Consider the following 18160-nt stretch of genomic DNA (forward strand, 5'->3'; position numbering starts at 1 on the left):
GCTTGTACAATTATTTAGCCTGTCCCCATTACTACGGGTCTGTTAAAAAGGATTTACCACATTCATTTTTTCAGTTTTGCCCTTTTGCTGGCTTGCCTTCCATAAAGCCATGAGGAATAAAAATTGTTTGCCAGCCAGTTTGAGATGAAGAAATTACAATGGATAGGGCGTTGAATTTACACAATGTTATATGTCAATTATATCTCAAAGCTGGGTGAAAAAAAAACTGACAAAAAAAAACCCTTTTTAAAAAAGAAAAGCAGGAATTGTGTACGAGAAACAAATAGGTGGTTGCTGACTTACATTCTGTATATTTACATCTTTCTTTGGTTTAGAAAGAGTTCAAGGTATGTTTAAATATGCAGTTAAATTCGGTGAATTTCTTTTTTTACCTAAGAGTACTTAGGGGCTACGAGGAGCCATCCTTACCTTTTCTAAACTGACCATGGCCAGGTGGATGTGGCCACAATCGTGGGTGTCTGGTTGTTAGTAACATGCAAAAGGGGAAGCCTCTTGACTTCAGGGCTGGTGAGTCCCTCCCGGACTGGCAGAACGGCAGTTTGACAGAGGGAAGTGGGCAGCCCTCGATCCAACACTCTCTCTGCCTTTCCAACTCTCACACATGAATCAGATGCTTCTACTTATGTAGATTAAAAAGTCATATATGAAACCTTAACTTGTGTTGACATAGTCCACATTTATTATTACTTTCCCTTTACAACCAGTAGGGGAGGCTGCTTTTCCATCATGGTTTTCTGTCAAGAGGCTTTAATTCTGCAGACCACCTCTGGTGGTTTCTCTTTGGATGTGAATGTAAATCATTACCAACAGCAAATTTTGTCCCTCTATTAAAAATGACACCTTATGTAACAACTGGCTATAAGCACTACCATATAAAGGATGTAAGTATTTGTTTAATGTCGCACTAAATTAGCTTGATCTTTACCCCTAGTCATTTCCTTTTGGAATGATTGTTAGGCCCTTGCATAATCCAAAACGGTTGGCCGCATTGGGATCTGAAGTAGCAGGCACTTTGAATCACTTTGAGCTTAGACATCAAGAGGCAGTGTACTTTAATTATATCTCATGGCAAATTCTAAGGTCTCTGTTCTCTCCTCACTTCACTCCTCCTTCAACCAAGTTTATATAACCAAACCATGAACGGACATCCTGTCATTTTCATCATATTTACAAAGCCCCCAAACTCACTAAATTGTATACTGTAAAGTCAATGTATTGACAATTTTGGTGCTGTGAGAGGCAATATGATATGATACGATGTGGTGGTGAAGGGCCTCAACTCTGATTAATTTATATGATTTAGAACAATCCCTGGTTTAGGTAAGTGCTATCTAAGTGTTTGTTAACATTTTTTTGTCTTTCAAAGGAAATGAGTCCCTGGTGCACCAGTGTCCCTTTCACGCCATGTCACATGCACTGGTCCTTACGACTTACCTCATCATCCTACTCCAAGACATGTTATGACAGCACATCTGGTCTATAGGGAGACTGAATTTTTTTTTAAATGAAGGCATCTTAGCCAGCTTTCCTTATGGGATTGTTTTCATGGTTCTTGGAGATATGATTTGAATTTTTCTTCCTTCAAGTCAGCCCAAGTGGCTGATAGTATTTTGGATAACTGGCTGTCTCCCAATGGTTGGTTTAACTCCTCGGTCTTTGGTGGCCTTTGAGAGATGATATGAAAAAGAACAGCAGCTCACCAAATTGGCTAGAAATAAATATTTTGATGGAAAGCTTTTCTGGTTTCACATTTTTAACTAAGAAAAACCCAATATATCAGTACTGACAGGAGTTCAGAGAAGTAGAGTGTGTTTCTAAAATATTTACTGTAAATATCACATGGTTACAAAGCTACAGAAACACGTAGTATCATAGTACCAAACTTACATAATTAAATTCCATTCTTATTCTTAATATAACTATCATAGTTTCTTAAAAACACAAGTATCATCCAGATCATGAAGAAAGAACGCAGTTGTTTATATTCAAACATATCAAAGTGTTTCTAATGTTGTGGAAAGCTCTATCAGGGAAACACTTTAGCCACTTTCCTTCTCCAGAGGTGCCATTTGATATTTTTATGGACTGCATTTCAAGACAGTCATCACTGCCTCTTGCCATTGCCTCTAGCAGGCTGTACCAAATTTTAAAAAAAGGTTGAAACTCCTGAGTTTGCAATTTCTATTGCTTGCAACATAAAAGCCCAAATAATGCAGGCAAAAGCAGCTTAGACTGAATAGGAAAATTTGGGCTCCAGAACTTTTGTTCCCAGAAGCACCATGGTGCTACCTCTACCGTGACAGGGAGGAAAAGAGCCAAGGCCAGTTGCAAGCCAGTTAAACAGGTGAGGTGAGAAGTTCAAGGATGACTTCCATGGTAATGCCAGGGAAGAAAAGGAAAAGAAGAACCCAAAGACAAAGGTTGGGAGTTAGAAGTCCTGCTCAGGCAACCCAGAGAGGCTAGGTGAGTTGGCATCACTGTTTTTAAGCAATGGCTGATGGCTGACGAGTAATCAGGTATTTGTGAATTAGAGGCTACCTGATTCTCAAAATTGGAAGGTGAGGGAATTACGGAAAGTTCTCTAGTCAATAGAAGTAATTGGCTATTAATGCAAACTATTCTTCATCTTTTCAAAAAAGAGTGCTTATTTTCAATGCAAATAAAAAGATTTATTTTGAGAAAAAAAAGGGCATGAGGATAAGTATCTCTCTTGCAGGATGCTAAAGAATAGTAAACCATGCTTTTAAATAAGCACAACCTGTGTTCATTTGTCACTGCTGAGGCTCTCCCTTCGTAAATAATAATTTTGTTAAATTTTAAGGGTCACCGTTAAATGCCTCAGACCTAATATTAAATTCCAGGTTAAACATGGGTTTGCTCTTTTTCACAAATTATTGCTCTGCCTTGGTAAATAAAATGGACAGGAAACAAAATGGGACCTGGGGTGCCAAGAAACATTTCTTTGGCATATTATGAGAAAAAGCTTTTTTTCTTTGTCCATTCTGAACTTAATTTTTTTCTATGTAATACTGATATATTTAACAATTCATAAAAAACATTAAGCTTTTGCATGAAAATACAAGCTTAATATAGCCCTATAATTTTCAAAAGAAACCTTGTAAAATAGGATGACTATACGTGTATGAACACTAAAACAGGTGAAGTACTAAAATGGTTGAAAGATCATTCAACATTCAAACGGAAATGCAGCATTACACAAAATAAATATCCAGGAGCTTAGATCCACAAATTGATCATTATTCTGATTTAGATTCTTTTTTCCAGTTAAGACTTTTGCTAGATAATTTATTATAATAACCTTAGAAGTTAAGCATATTAACTAATTAAAAACAATTTAATCTGTTGAAATAACACAATTCTCAGTATTTTGCAGCATATTTTAATCTATAACATGTAAAACTGTCATTTTGCAAGAAATACACATCCTGTAACTAACTGCTCAATTAACTTCCTTTTCACCGTCGGAAAAAAAAATCAGAATTAATAGCATGAAAAGAAACAAGTTAATCTTATTTTGGAGATAATTTTATTGCCTTAGCTTTTGGGCTTTGGCAATAAATATCTTAAGTTTTAATATATATCATATAACTTAAATAGTGTATTTACAAAATATAAAACTTTTTTATCAGCAAAATACTATACAAAATACTGTCTTTACATATTTAAAAGGGGTTTTTCCTTACAATGTATGAGAGCCCTTTATATTTTTACCATTAATTTTCCCACATGCTTTTAGGATCACTTCCTCTCCCATTACTCAAGAGCTTTTTAATAGGGGAAACTGGTCTATGATTAAAGTATAAAGCCAAAGATCAAAGATTGAAATTTTTCTAGATAAGTTCTCCTGGTTTAAGGCACTTAAAATCTCATACATTTTAGTTTTTACATTTTGATTCTTCCATTTTGTCATAAACACCTCTAAACAACCCCCTTTTTAGAGATATTATATCAGTTATGAATTTTCTTTTTAATTGCCCTTTTGAAATGCATGAAAGGTAAGTAAGCACTCACCTCTTCTGTTCTCAACATCTGTTTCTATGCACAATTTGTATGATTTCTTCATCTAAAATACTGAGAAAATAAATGAGATTCATGTTTAAGAATAAGTGGTAATAACTGATGTTCACCTACCACTATTGAGTTCCATAGTCAAGGATTATATCCTAAGTGTGGACCAGGTCTCCCAGCAGGAAGGCGCTTGCTTATTCTTTCTTGCTTAGGAGATGGGTATCTTACTTGCATATCGCTATATATTCCCAAACCACCAAAAGATGAACCCAGACCTTTCCAACTTTAGAATCTCAAGAAATCCACATGCTCGCTGAGTGACTGGACGTCGATCAGGTAAAGGGAACTCTTAGAGAGGCCCACAGATCTGAGAATTCCGAGGCAGGAGTCAACTTCACCAGCCCTGCACAGTGAGAGGCACCCTCAGGGGAGCAGTCCTGTGGTCCGTCACTGAGGAGTGTTTTCCAGTGCCGGCCGGCGTGGTTACTTGCAAGTGTGGACGTCAGTCATGCTTTCACACCTCCTGCAGCGAACATAGCAGCACCAGATAAACTTGCACTCGCACCTCTCCACGTGCCTGACCACGTGGGTGTTGTAGCCACGGCCACAGCAGAGGAGGTTGCAGCCACCAGCGCCCTCGGACGTTCGGTTGCATTCTCTGCCTCGGGTCCCTGGGATGCCTAGTTTCTTATCCTCTACGCAGTAATTGGGGGATTTATTAATGTAGAGCAGATCATCCTTGCGAATCGGCATTTTCCTCTGATCTTTCTCTTTCCTGCGCATTTTCTTCTTTATTTTGTCCGAGATTTGGACACTGTTTTCATATTTATCTTTCAACAAATGGCCTGTCTTTTCAAAAGAAGACATAGTTTTCCAGCATGTTTTCACAGCACAGGAGCCGGAAACTCCGTGGCAGCGGCAGTCTACTGACATCAACTTGGCAACCGCCTGAAACCAACAGGAAGCTGCGTTAAGTACATTCATGAAGTCTTTTACTCAACAACAAAGCATGACTCACCTAATCACTTAACTTTCTCGGTCAGTTTCCAACCATAAAAATGATGGTTTTAAATATAGAGGATCTTTAAGATTGCTTAGGGTTCAAATGTCTTGTCCTTCTGACTGTGTGGAGCAAAGCTTTCTACATCGAATTTAAGTAGTAGACCCAGGCTAACATGTTATCAGAGATTATATGAGATAACAAAGGGAAACTACTAATTTCTAATCTGCTGTTTAATTCGGGGTATGAGAAGCGGTTCATGCATGTCCCCATGGTGCCGATACCACTTAGCACCTTGCTACCCCGAATGCATTCACCTGGCAGAAGCACCAGTGGCATTTGTGAGAAATGCGGGTTCTCAGGTCCTACTGCCGACCTACAGTATCGTAATCTGTTTTAATAAGATCCTCAGGGGATGCCTACGCACATTACATTTCAGGAAAACAGAGAGCACAGTCCTCAACTCATAATGCATAGAAACATCTGTGCAACTTTACAAATACTCAGTGCTTGAACCCCTGAGACTGTGATTTAATTGGTGGAGGTGGGACACAGGCAGTGGTACTTCTCTCCAAAGCTGCTCAGATGATTCTAATGGGCATCCAAAAATGGAATCTACAGAACTGAGAGTTCTCAGGTTTGATCACTGCAAAATTCAGTACAATTACAGGGTTTTGGGGGGACATGGTATCTCCCAGGCACAGACCACATAAGAAACCCTGACTAATCAACTTCAGTTGGTCGAAAGGAGAAGGGGCTGCAGAGTGTGGTTGCTCCCAGCAAATTCTTCCTCCTTCTGGAAAATTAATTCAAAACATATGTCCTATTCTTGAAGGATCAGTAGCACCATCCTAACATAGAAAAGGGATAATATTTATATAAGTTTTCAATCCTAAGTGCTGAGTTTGGTCTATTCAGACTGAAGAATTAAATGAGATTACATATATCTGTAAGAGCCCACTGCCTGACACACACTAAGGTCTAAATAAATGCCCCCTTGCCCTGAAGAAGGTCCAGTGAGAACTGAGATAAAATTTCAAATGGGGCTAACAGTGCAAAACAAATACAGAGATTTCAAAAGTTTTAAGGTTCTAATCTTACATACCAGGCTAGTCGGCATAGCTCCCCTCAATCCCCAGAGGATGGCAGAGCAGATTAATAAATTATTGGGACTAGATGCAGAGGTGACGTTCTGTCAACGTGCTGGGTAAAATGAAAAACTGACCCATCCATTCCATAACTTGGAAATTATGTGTAAAATCTTAGTTGAGTAAGGAAAAACCTCACAGCTTAAATTCCACTTCCCATTCTTATCAAAACTATAAAATGACAGGGTTTTATATTTTGCTATTTTGTACCAAACTTGACACTGGACATGTTTGTTGAATGTTACATTTCCAAACAAATTAATAGAAGTTTCTGAACTATCTGATGAGGCAGAATATTTCAAACAATTTAAAATATTTGTAACCTTGACTGAGGGTGTATGGTATTGATTTGTGCAATATTTGATACTTATTAATGTTTAAAATAATAAACAGAATATTTAACCCCTGTCCTTTATTTTATACAGCACATGTGCTCTTTCTGAATTCATAAAACTGAGAAGTGAGTAGATATGTCTATTTCTTATTAAGTCAAGCAAAAGATTCTTTTCAATGATATGAAAACAATTTATAAAGTATGGCACACAAGCTTATTTGGTTAAATTTATGGCACTTGATACTCACAAAGCCTTCAATTCTTACAATGTCTCCAGGCAAATAAATGTTCAGATTAATGAAATCTGCCTTCTTTTGTTCAGATTTTAAGAGCCTGAAGGATATGATAAAAAGAGAATGCAAGCAATACTAGGTAATCACAAAACAGGACTGTCCAAGGAGAGCCGAAAACCTAAGAATGTATGTTTAATGCGTTTAAACTAGACCAACAGCCCATAGTCTTTGCTTTGTGATTTAAAGCTGACTCTCCCTCAGGAGCTTGTCTGAAGAGCCAACTTTTTCCTTTATTAACCAGTTCAGGCATCATAGTGTTGCCAATTGCAAATGGATGACAGAATAGAAACCAAATACTTACTGAATAGTTAATCCAGATCACTTAAACAGTTTTAACTCATCTTCTATTGGTAATCTGAATCTGGAGGAAGTAATAAAAACCACTTTCTTAAACAAGAGAGAGAGTCCCTGCTGGGAGGTCCATGGTATTGAGAGACCATGATCTGGCTGGGTTCTCCTCTAAATCCTGAGCCCACAACAGTGCTGGTCCACAAGAGTAACACACGACTTTGCAAGTTTGAAAGATAAAAAGAGAAACTGACTTTTCCCAATCCAATGATACCAACTGCTAACTCTACATCAGAATTTGGGGGAGATTTTCCTGCCACAGAAAATGAGAAAATTTTAAATGCCTGGAGTTAACTATAACTCCTCAGGGATGATATTGTTCAGAAGTTTTATTCTATTACCTTTCCATTCTATTACCATTTGTCCTTAAAAATAAGTATAAGAAATAGTATTTTTATCATATATGTATATACACATATATATATAAAATATACATATATAATCTAGGATAGAAAGACAAACCTCAAGGAGAATCTCAATAACTTGACATGCAATTTAAATAATTATACCATCATAATATCTCAGGGAAGAAACTTGGGCAAATAGGGTTAAAATAAAGCAATGTAATCGCCACTAGGAGAATTTGATGAAATGCAGTGTTCACAGGCAGACACACACACACACACACACACACACACACACACACACACACACAGTTTAACTCTGCAGAGCTCAGTCTCTCAGTGCACAGTCCATAAATTATTTTACTTGATTTAGTTTTATAAAATAAATATCTTGCACATAGTAGATAATGAGCATGTACTTATTTATCATTCCAATTTTATTGAAAAATAAGCAGCATGATCAAGACACTTATATAAGGGAAAAAAGTCTTTAAATGCAGCAGGAGACTGTTAGTAGAAGGGAGGGAAATAAAAGTGGAAAATGCAAGTATATTTAAAGAAATTGCATGAACTTCTCCCAAAAAGTATATTCTGGAGTGTTTTAGATCAGATTCTTAATTAATGTCAAATAACCATTCTGAGCTGCAGTGATAGTAGTCATTTTCTGTTAACAGGAAAAGTAAGAGCATAGCAACTGAATGAGTTGTGTGTGGTTATGAGAAAATTCCTTTCTCTACTCTAGTTGAGTTGTTAAGGTTTATAACGATATTAACAGAGGAATGTTTTGTTAACTATTGCAAACAGATGTGCACATTTTGGTGGAATATTTTTAAACTATGGGAGAGCAATTAGGAGGGTAATATTTAATCTACTGGGCTCCTTGTGTTAAGTTTTGGTTGTTAATTTCTATGGAAGTGAAATAGGAAAGATGTATCATTAATACTTAATGTAAAAATAGAAACTGCTTCGGAAGTGGTCTACCAAGTGATTGGTCCCATAATTTTGACTCAGAGGCAGCAGCAGGCAATGATTGTTTTCCAGCATATTGCTTTATCCAAACTTTACAGAAATGGCAAAACAAAAAACAAAAAACAGTTGTGGAACATTTTGTTGATGAGTATTTCATTTTGTCTACTAACAAATGATCTATTTAAGTTTTTGTGAAAATTGTGACGTACAGTGGGATGGCTGTAAGAATTCTTATTTCTCTGACCCATTTTTTCCCCATTAGTCCAAAAATATATTTGAACCTGCTGAAAAGCAAAACACTTCTGTGTTGTTCGAGTACTTATAAATATTCTTGAAACAGGTCAGTGAAAACTTGGGGTCAGGCCCTTCCCACTTTTTTGAGTTACTCATCATAAAACAAATTATGGGGTTGGAACATTTAAAAGTTTATGAGGTGGACATGGGAAGAATGGAAATATTTTGAGCACACCAAAAGAAATACCCATAAATATTCCAAGTCACATTATTCCCAGAAGTTCTGCCCCTGGAAGACATCAGATCATTGTTAGCCAATCACCATTCGGCAACATTATTCTTGGAGTCATAACTTTAGGAATGGTGTCAGAAACCAAGAGGGAATCAGAGTATTTAAGGTCAGCGGTTAGAAAATCATCTACCCTGCTCATAAGCACTACTAAGCGCCAGTACCCACATTTCTCTGAATGCTTTCCTACATTTTGAGTTTAGGATTTTGAGACAAGGAAAATCAACTCAATTGAATGCAGACCTTGAACTTTCCTCAGAATAATATGCCTATTAGATTAAAATCCTAATTGTCAATATTGAAAATGGAGATGATTATTCTTCCATGTTAGATAATAATCTGGAAACCCGGTTGGTTTTTGTTGTACTGGTGGTGGTGGTGGGGTTTTTTTCTTGGCCACCAATGGAAAGAAAAATACAAAAATGTTTTGAATTGGAATACTTCATGAGAAAAGACCAACAAAAATACGAGTGTAGTAGCCTCAAATCTCCAGGTATCATTTTGTAATATTTTAAGATTCCATCTAGATCAATGTTAAAAAACAATTTCAGTAGAGAAAACTCTGAAATGTACACAAAATGTGTATACATGCATAGGCTGAATTATTGTCTGTGTAATTGGAATAAGGGCAAAAACCTCGGTAATGTGAGAAGATTGTTTTCTGCCAACAAGTGGTGGGTTAAAATTGATGCCTCATAGTTCTATGTTTTTAATAAAATCAGAATATAAATAATAGTTTAAGATCAAAATTAATAGTTACAGAGGCAAATATTGCTACTTATTTTGAAAAAACACACCGATGGAATAAAATAAAATCACTGCCTAATACTACTAATAAAAATACATTTTAGAATACTTTTGGTATTTTCATAAGTTCGGAGATGACTTTATTCAGGGAATTCATCATAAGAATTTCCAAATTTTGTTTCTGGTTAAAAACTTTTCATCTCTACCAGATTATTTAAAGAATGTTTAAAGAAGAGTTAAAGTCTACATAGATAATAAACATTCATTTGAATCGTTTCTTGTTTTCTAATTCTAATCTGACAATGTTTTTCTTTAGAGTTTTAAAGAGCACATTAATTACATTTAACTTCCTTTATATTAGTGTTAGAAATAATAAAAATTCCTTTATTGGATAACATTTAAATTAAAGCAAAAACTCATTCATTCAATTTTTTTTAATGTAAAACTTCAAGAGAAGGTGTGCATAAGTGTGGGGTTAGGCAAGAGTTACTTTAGTAGTGAGATAAATAAACTTTTTAAATTTCTAAACAAAAATATGAAAAGCCTGCATTGTTTACTAACTTTCCTTTTTTCTATTTTGCCATTTTGAATTAAAACTTGAATTGAAAATTCAAATTTGAATTTGAATGTTATGGTGATATATTTATTGCATGTTTTGTGTATTTTAACCCAAAGTAGTTAAGTAAAGAAAACTGGCTGAAAGTTGCAACTATTCTGAGTGGGGTGCATTTATTCACTTTCCAAAAATGTAAAACAAATGCAACATATACTTTAAATATTCCTGAGAGATACTGTAACTTGTGTTAATTTATTTCAAGAGAATGTGGCAGATTGTAATGACTACTTTGGGACCTTTAAAGGATATTTATAATATTGGATATTTATAATAATATAGGATATGTACTGGTATTCCTGCCATGAAAAGATTATTACAACATAGAAAATATGTATTTAAAAGGTTACAACTGTTTTTAGAAAAGTCACTATGAATTGCCAGGTAATTCAACTATGTTGTAGAACTCAAACTTTATTGTGTCAATATTCATTAAGGTAAGTAATATAAAAATTAAATTAAGCTGTAAGTTTACTCCATTTTAATAAAACTTAGTATAAAACAGTTAATTACACGGTGGTTCTTCAAACTTGTCTCCCCCTCAATCTCTCATATATCTGTATTTTTAAGTATCCATATGTTTAATATATCTCTAGCTTCTTTACATTTATCTTTTTTTATCAGTTTTCACAATGAATCTATACTGCTTTATAAGAAAATAACTATTTTCCCTTAAAAAAATTTTGTTTTACAAAAAAGTATTAATTAATTAAGAGTTATGTATTCCCTAATGTACTCAACAATGCTTTGCTAGAGAATGTAAGGACAGAACTGCTACCATGTTTAGGAGACACTGCCTGCTAAAAAACAGATTCAAAAAAATTATCAAAATTCAATTTGAGGAAAAGAAATTTGATTCCATCCTATTAGACAGGCAGATACTGTAGCTCTTATTCCAGCTCTGCCACTAACCAACTAAGGAGGTAGAAACTGAATGAAACAGCAAGCACTTATACATCTACTATTTACAATTAGTGTTTTAAGTATACAAAGTATACAGTCACAAGTAATTTCTATTACAAGATTAAACTCATATCAGATGAAGAACTTAAGCTAAATCAATGTGGTCAGTACAGGCTCATGAAAGAATATATATATATATGTATATATATATATGTATACACGTATATACACACACATATATATGTAAAATATGAACTTAGTTATACATATATAAGAAAGATACATATACAATAATACATTGTGTGTATGTGTGTATGTGTGTGTGTGTGTGTGTGTGTGTTTCTTAGACTGCAAGTGTTTGTTTTTTAAGTCATTTGGATAGATTCATCCAGAGTGTAATCCTAGTGTTATCACCTAGAGGCACTGGATTTCGATTCCATTTTCTAATACATACCTGTCTTCCAGCTTCATTGTTATGTAGGTTCATTGCTAACATTACTTTGCTTTCTTTTCCTGTGGTGTTTCTGATGGGAAAATCTAGAAACTTTCTGCTGAACCACATGCCATACTGGACATCATCGGAGCAGCCCCCCCAGTGCCAGCCTTCACTCGCTGAGCCACCATTCTGCAAGGTGGTGTCACAGGAACATTCCGTCATGTTGCCTGCACTGCATGACCTGGTCACAGAATGCACAAGGCCTGCAGCCATCACGGCATAAATAAATGCTGTTTCCTTGGTGCCTAGAATAAAACATAAATTGCTAAATGAAAGAGCCATACCACTGTTTGTGTTCATAATAAAGCCTCCTACTTGATCCTCTTAGCAAGGAAGCAATTTTTAATTGCTTACAATGAATGGATGCTTTAATGAGTATGTATTCAGAAAGGATAATTTCATGTTCCAACCTTTTTAAAAAGCAACATTAATATTCAATATGGCACTTGCGGGTTTTTCATATATTGCATGTCATAAATTGTCCTCATACCTGAACATCATGTTTATTTTTCAAGTTTGAAATGTATGTTGTTAATACCCAGTTCACTGCTTAATACACAATAAATTTCAGTAAATACATGTTGAATTTAAAATCCTTTCCAATCAAACCATACATAGTAACACAATGCCCAGAGGTGTCTGGATGACCTTTCTTTTTAAATTTTAAATGATTTTTGTTTGTATAAATAATACATGTCAGAACGCAAATTAAAATTAAGCAAAGACCAAAGCAATTAGTAGATAGCCGTTACAATTTACTTTCACACCAAAGGCTGGTCTTTTTTTTTAGGATATCATGAATAAAATCACTAATATTAATATGAAACACAAGTATTGTATATTATAGCACTAGCTAAGCTTCTTATAGTCTTAAAACCAGTGAAAGATAATTGAAATATCACCAGCAAAAAAAAAAAAAAAAAAACGTTGCGGAAAACTATTAAATATGTATTTAGTACACCTGCAATGAAGTTAGAGCTAAACTCTTTAGGAATTAAAGTCCCATTAAAACATTAATAATATGGCCTGGAAGAGACACAGCGGGAGACTTTATTTTCTTTCAAGATGTTTAGATTGGAGTAGAAACAATTTCACGCCCGTTGTCCAATAAACCCTTTCTACTGCTGATGCCTCTGCGTTTCGGCAACTGTGAAGAACCCATCTTTTTTTTTTTTTTTTTTTGCAGGGGGTCAGGGCTCCTTCGAAAGGGTGTGCCGGCCAAAACGCAGCGGGGCAAATAAATGCAACGCTTTGGCGGCGGTGTGTGTAGGGTCAGGGTGGGGAAGGGTAAGAGGAGGAGGGAGAAAGGAAATGGACGTGAAAAACAACGAATCCTTCGGCGCCCACTTCCTAAAATTCTTTGAATCTGCTGATAGCCTGGAACAATCCTGGTTCCCGGTCCCTTCATCCTGAGCGAGTCACCAGACACGTGGAAGTGGAACTTTGTTTCCCTGCAGCTTCCCGCGCCGCGGTGAGCGCAGAGGGAGCAAGAAGCTGGAGAAAAGAGCGCAGAGGGGGCAGCCAAGCAGCAGTGCTCGCGCTAGCCGCACGGTGGGTTGTCCAGGACAATCCCTCTTAAAATCACCGTTATTTCGTCTCCTGAGCGCTCTGAGAAGCCACGAACTTGGGGCTTCGCTGCAATTAGCCGCCCGTCCAGGCTCGGTGCGCAGCAGAGCCGCTTAAATCAAAGCAGATGCGGCAGCAGCGTTCCCGGCGGCCGACGCCGTGTTTCTCCAGCTGGTCCCCCACGGAGGGGGGCGCTGCGGGGTCCCAGGGGTCGGCGGGGGCATGTGCCAGAATTTCTCTCCAGCTCCGGCCGGCGCCGCGAGAAGGAGGGACACCTGCAGCTCCCAGCGCCGTGCTCTGGGCCTGGGAAGTCGCCCCCTCCGGCACCGCACCTGCAACCCGTCGCCCCCAGTTCCCGTCCAATAAAGGCCTCTTTTGGGATTTAGAGCGCGATGGAACCACGCCAGCACTATTTACTTCATTTACAGGAATTGGGGGTGTTGTCGCCCTCCGTCCCGCGTCAGCCCCGAGGGTCCCGGGGACTCACCGCTGCTCAGCTCGTAGCCAAAGAGGGGCTTGGTGACCGGCGGGGCGGCGGCGGCGGCGGCGACCAGGCAGTTCCATCTCTCGTGTCGGAACTGGTTCCTGCACTCCTGAATGCCCAGCCGGGCGCCCTCGCCGATGCCCTGCAGCAGGTATGGTTTCCTCTTGCACAGCTCCTTCTGGCGGCTGTTCAGCGGCAAGTTGGCGCAGCCCAGCTTCTCCGGAACCCCGAAGGGGGCGATGCCCAACCACCTGTAAGACACGGCCGCCCCTAGCGTAAGCCGCTCCCCTGCCCTCTTCCCCAGTCTCAGACGTTTTGCCGAAAATTAGGTCACCCGCCTTAGGGTCCGGGCTCCCCTCCCCCCGCCGCAGCTGTAAGTTCCTCGAGGCTGGCCGCCCCTATTGCCACATACCCGTGCACCCCTGCTGCCCCCACACTCACATCCAGTTTCCTTGGGCTCCGCAGGGGAACAGCGCGAGCAGGGCTGCCCACAGCGCACACAGGCGGGACAGTCCCAGGAGCGCCGCTCTGTCCATGGCCCCCGCATGGAGTCCCCCAGCCCCGGCCACTCCTCCTGTGCTCTCCCCACCCAGGGGCCCGCCAGGCCAGAGGTCAGTTCCCCAGCACCAAGTTGTCGCTCGCCCTCTATCTCTCTGCAGACAGTATAAAAAGTAGGCCAGCAGTGGCAGGGGCTCTCAGCCGCCGTCCCCTCGCTAGCAGGCCGCAGGGTGCAGAGGTGGGGAAGGTAGCCTGGGGCGCTCCTCTCGCGCGGAGCTGGAGGTGTGCTGGAGATGCAGGAGCGGCCCTCGCATTCCAAGGTGAGAAACTTCTGTTGCTGTAGCTGTGGCTCCATCGCCCCCGGCAGCTCCTCGCATCTCCTCCCCCTGGCCGCGCCGGGAGTCTGATTGGCCCAGCTGCGGCCCGCATCGCATCCTCCCGGACCTCAGGCTCCCATTGGCTGCGAGCGGGCCCCTCAGGGGGCGCTCGGGCCGGCGCTCGCCGACCGCGCGTCCAGACCCGGGCGTGTTCCTGACCTTTTTCCTCCGGTCGCAGCCCCTGGAGAGCGGGTCTCTGCGGGAGGGGGACTGATTCCACCTGAGACTGATAGCGACGCTTCTCTTAGCCACCCTGGGTGAAGGCGTGGGTCGAATGGGAGATGTTGGAGTTCCACCCATCCCGGTCGCTTTTGGATTAATTACCCTCTGGGTGGAGTGGCTGGAAAATCTCACTGCCCCCGTTTCTTTCCTGTCCTTCACCTCACAGGAGAATAATCTTTTGAGTCAGAGTTAGTACCAAACAAGTTGACCTTTCAAAACCCTGCTGGAGGTCTCCGTGTGTCAGAAGACTTTAGGGGCCAGAAGACGCGCCAAACGCTGTCTGGCTAGAGAACATTGTCATTTCTGCAGGCATTGATTTTTAGTGAAAGGAAAGGTTCCAGCCTACCATCTAATTTACCACATTTAAATGTGTTGCGTGATTCCGTTTTCCCGATTTGTCTTTTTCTGTGGTTCTTGAGAGCACTGTCAGAAGATGGAGGGCAGAAAAAGAAAGTGAGAACTATCCGGAAAGCTCTAGAATAGATGCGGGTCGCGTCCTCATCCTTCTCCCCAGTCCGCACGAAGCCTCTCAGGGAGACCTTGGACAGGGCTACACAGTGAAGACAAATTTTTATGACTTATTAACCACCTATTGTGCACCCAGTACTCTAGGCGTTTATGAAGACAAGATCCTTTCCCTCAAGTGCACAAACCAGCCACGGAGACAAGTTTAAAACAAAGAAATTTGAGAGTGTCGATAAAAAAGAATATGGAATCAAATGAGGTGGAGTAAAATATAGCATACAGTGAGAGTGTAGAATCAAGTGGAGCCGAAGAGTTCGGAAGCAGGAGAAGGTCATGGTATCTCATAGCAGCTCGGGAAGGTTGGTTAGCTAGACCATTTCAGGATAGAAGACTGCTGGGGGAGCTTTGAAGGCAAGGGGGACACGCTTAGCTGTGGTATGGGAAAGCCCTGCCTCGCTTAGTTTCTGGCATTCCCTGCCCCTCAGAGGACTTCTGAAAGGTTAGCAAATTCCAGGGTGGGTGTATCAGCTTAATTGGTGCCAAAATCCAGACTTATTCAAATTAGAGATGGGCTTTACTTGCTTTACCCTCAAATAAAGAATTTTATTTGCTCATGTCCCCAATATCAGCCCAGAGCAATAAAAGCTCACTGAAATTCCCATCCTATTCCATTCATTCCTTTATCTAACAAATATTTATTGAGTGAACACTATGTACCAGGTCCTGAAGCCACATTGTAATTTTTAGAGTCAAGTTGATGATAGGGTATAGTTCCTTATCCAGAAATATTTTGGCTAATGGCTAGTGGCCTCTCTGGAAATCAGAGCCTTCATCCAAGCTCACTTTATTCTGTGAGCCTCTCCAGGGGAGATCATGGAGCATTTATTGCTGTACCCGGCCACCAGCCCAGTACAAGAGATCTTGGTTTTGAATGCAACGTATCTAGTGGATTAACATGATGAGGAACGTCCTGAGCAGGTACCTAAGTGGCGTAAATGATGAAATTCATGAAGAGACTTCCTTTTCAAAAGAATGGGGGAGGGGTGGGAAATCAATTTTGGGTGGGGGAGTGGAGAACATTAATACTTTAGACTGATTTTAGGGTCAATAGTAGTAGATGTTTTAAGGAAGTTGTTGGATTTTTTTTTTTCATTTAAAAATATATATTGAGCCTCTCTTATGAGTTTAAAGTGGGAGATGGTGCTGAGCTAAATGGTAGTGGAGTTTACATCCTACTTGTAAAGACACATGAGCAAGCAATTACAGTACAGTGCAGTGAACAGGGGGTGTACAGGGCGCCATGGACACACATGGGGGGTTATCTTCATCTAGTTTGGAAGTGAGGGGGCGGTCACTTGAATGTTGCCTTCACTGTTACTTTAGGGATCCAGCACTGTCCAGGCATCCAGATAAAACCTTTAGAGGAGTACTCAGAGTATTCTATTCTTAGAGGCTAAGACCACTGGGTCAACCACTTTCAAGTTCAAGACACAGTATAAAGGCCTGAGTACCATACCTCTTTTGTACCACCTAAGTAAGGCCTTTGGGGTCATTCTGTCCATGCCACTGAAGCAAAGGAGACTTATTTGCAGGAGTTGATCCAGCTGAAGAAGTAGGCTTTTCATTCAGTGACTAGACAATTGAGAGCCTACATTGGGCCAGGCTGCAGGAACTTTCATGCACGGAGAGCCTCCTGTGTGCCCCTGTGTTCTTTCCCTTTCTCTGTCTCTCTTTGCCTGTCTCTCTCTTCACACAAAATTTCAGTCCCCCTAAGGTTGATACTCATTTTATAGGTAAGGAAATTAATTCAGAGAGATTAAAAACTTACTCAAGCTCACTCAGCTAGTAAACCGTAGAGTAAAAAAATCAATCTTATTTTAAAGGCCTTGTTTTTTCCACTAGAATGTACTGCTGCATAATCTAATTCAAAACCTTTTTTTTTTTCCCCCTGATAAAATCCCAGAGCACTGGGCCTCACAGTCTAAAGTTTTCTTCTGTGTCCCACGGCTCTTTATGTCACAGTTCAGACACATCTCCATCAAAAAAAGTTGTTCCGTCCTCTGAAGATGAACAAAAAAACCATAGCGGGTGGGTCTCCTCTGAAGCAGCCTCCCTGAAGTGGGTCTCACTGAGGCAGATGTCAGCCGCACAGACTTCCTTCCATCTTCCCACTCTTGGCTATCTGGTTTTCCTGGGCTGTGAGGAACAGCAGAAAGAGCAATGAGCTCAATTGGGTGGCAGGGTCTTTAGACAGCAGGTTATAATCTTGGGCAATTAAATGCAACTTTGAGCCTCACTTTTCTCACTTGTAAAATGATCAGAAGCTCTGTTTCAGATCCAAGTCTCAATTGGCATTCCCATAAGGCTGTGGGGAGGGACATAATGTGTGTGTATATGTGTGTGTGTTTGTGTGCGCATGCTCGCGGGCGGCAGGGAGAACTGCATTTACTAATGGGTTTGGACTTCTGGTAGGAGGAAACCCTTGTCATGATAAGGACTTGTCTCCTTGAGAGGTGAGCCTCGTTCCCAGGGCAGCACACATTAGAGATTTTTGGCCCACATCTTCTATCTTCAGTTCTACTTTTGTTTCTGGATTTCAATTTAAATGAATCATTTTAATTGCAGAAGTATTTGAAAATGATTGAGCTTTAAAATACATTGGAATCTTACCAGGTTATATGAAATTTTATTTAGAAGATAAAAGAAGTTAACAAGATAACAGGATAAATTTTATTTATCCTGGACTATGAAAGTGAGGAGCTCTTTCATAATCTAATCTA

General features: G+C 39.9%; 1 protein-coding gene across 1 annotated transcript; it reads right to left on the reverse strand.

Annotated features, from left to right (window-relative positions):
- Nucleotides 1-296: 296 nt before the first annotated feature.
- On the reverse strand, nt 297-14704 carry WNT16 (Wnt family member 16). Its single transcript, XM_017675778.3, has 4 exons — nt 14260-14704; nt 13822-14069; nt 11727-12013; nt 297-4998 (listed from the first exon to the last, which is right to left on the reverse strand). The coding sequence occupies exons 1-4, from the start codon at nt 14352-14354 to the stop codon at nt 4534-4536; spliced, it is 1095 nt and encodes a 364-aa protein (XP_017531267.1). The 5' UTR covers nt 14355-14704; the 3' UTR covers nt 297-4533.
- Nucleotides 14705-18160: the final 3456 nt, after the last annotated feature.

Source organism: Manis javanica, chromosome 6 (genome assembly GCF_040802235.1).
Source record: "Manis javanica isolate MJ-LG chromosome 6, MJ_LKY, whole genome shotgun sequence".
Lineage (NCBI taxonomy): Eukaryota > Metazoa > Chordata > Mammalia > Pholidota > Manidae > Manis > Manis javanica.

Bases quoted from the DNA above. Each gene is read 5' to 3' on its own strand.
- WNT16 (XM_017675778.3), bottom strand. From the start codon at position 14,354: ATGGACAGAGCGGCGCTCCTGGGACTGTCCCGCCTGTGTGCGCTGTGG. The intron at 14,070-14,259 runs GTGAGTGTGGGG...CGTGTCTTACAG, and splicing joins GGAGCCCAAGGAAACTGGAT to GTGGTTGGGCATCGCCCCCT. The intron at 4,999-11,726 runs GTATGTATTAGA...TGTTGGTTTCAG, and splicing joins ACAATGAAGCTGGAAGACAG to GCGGTTGCCAAGTTGATGTC.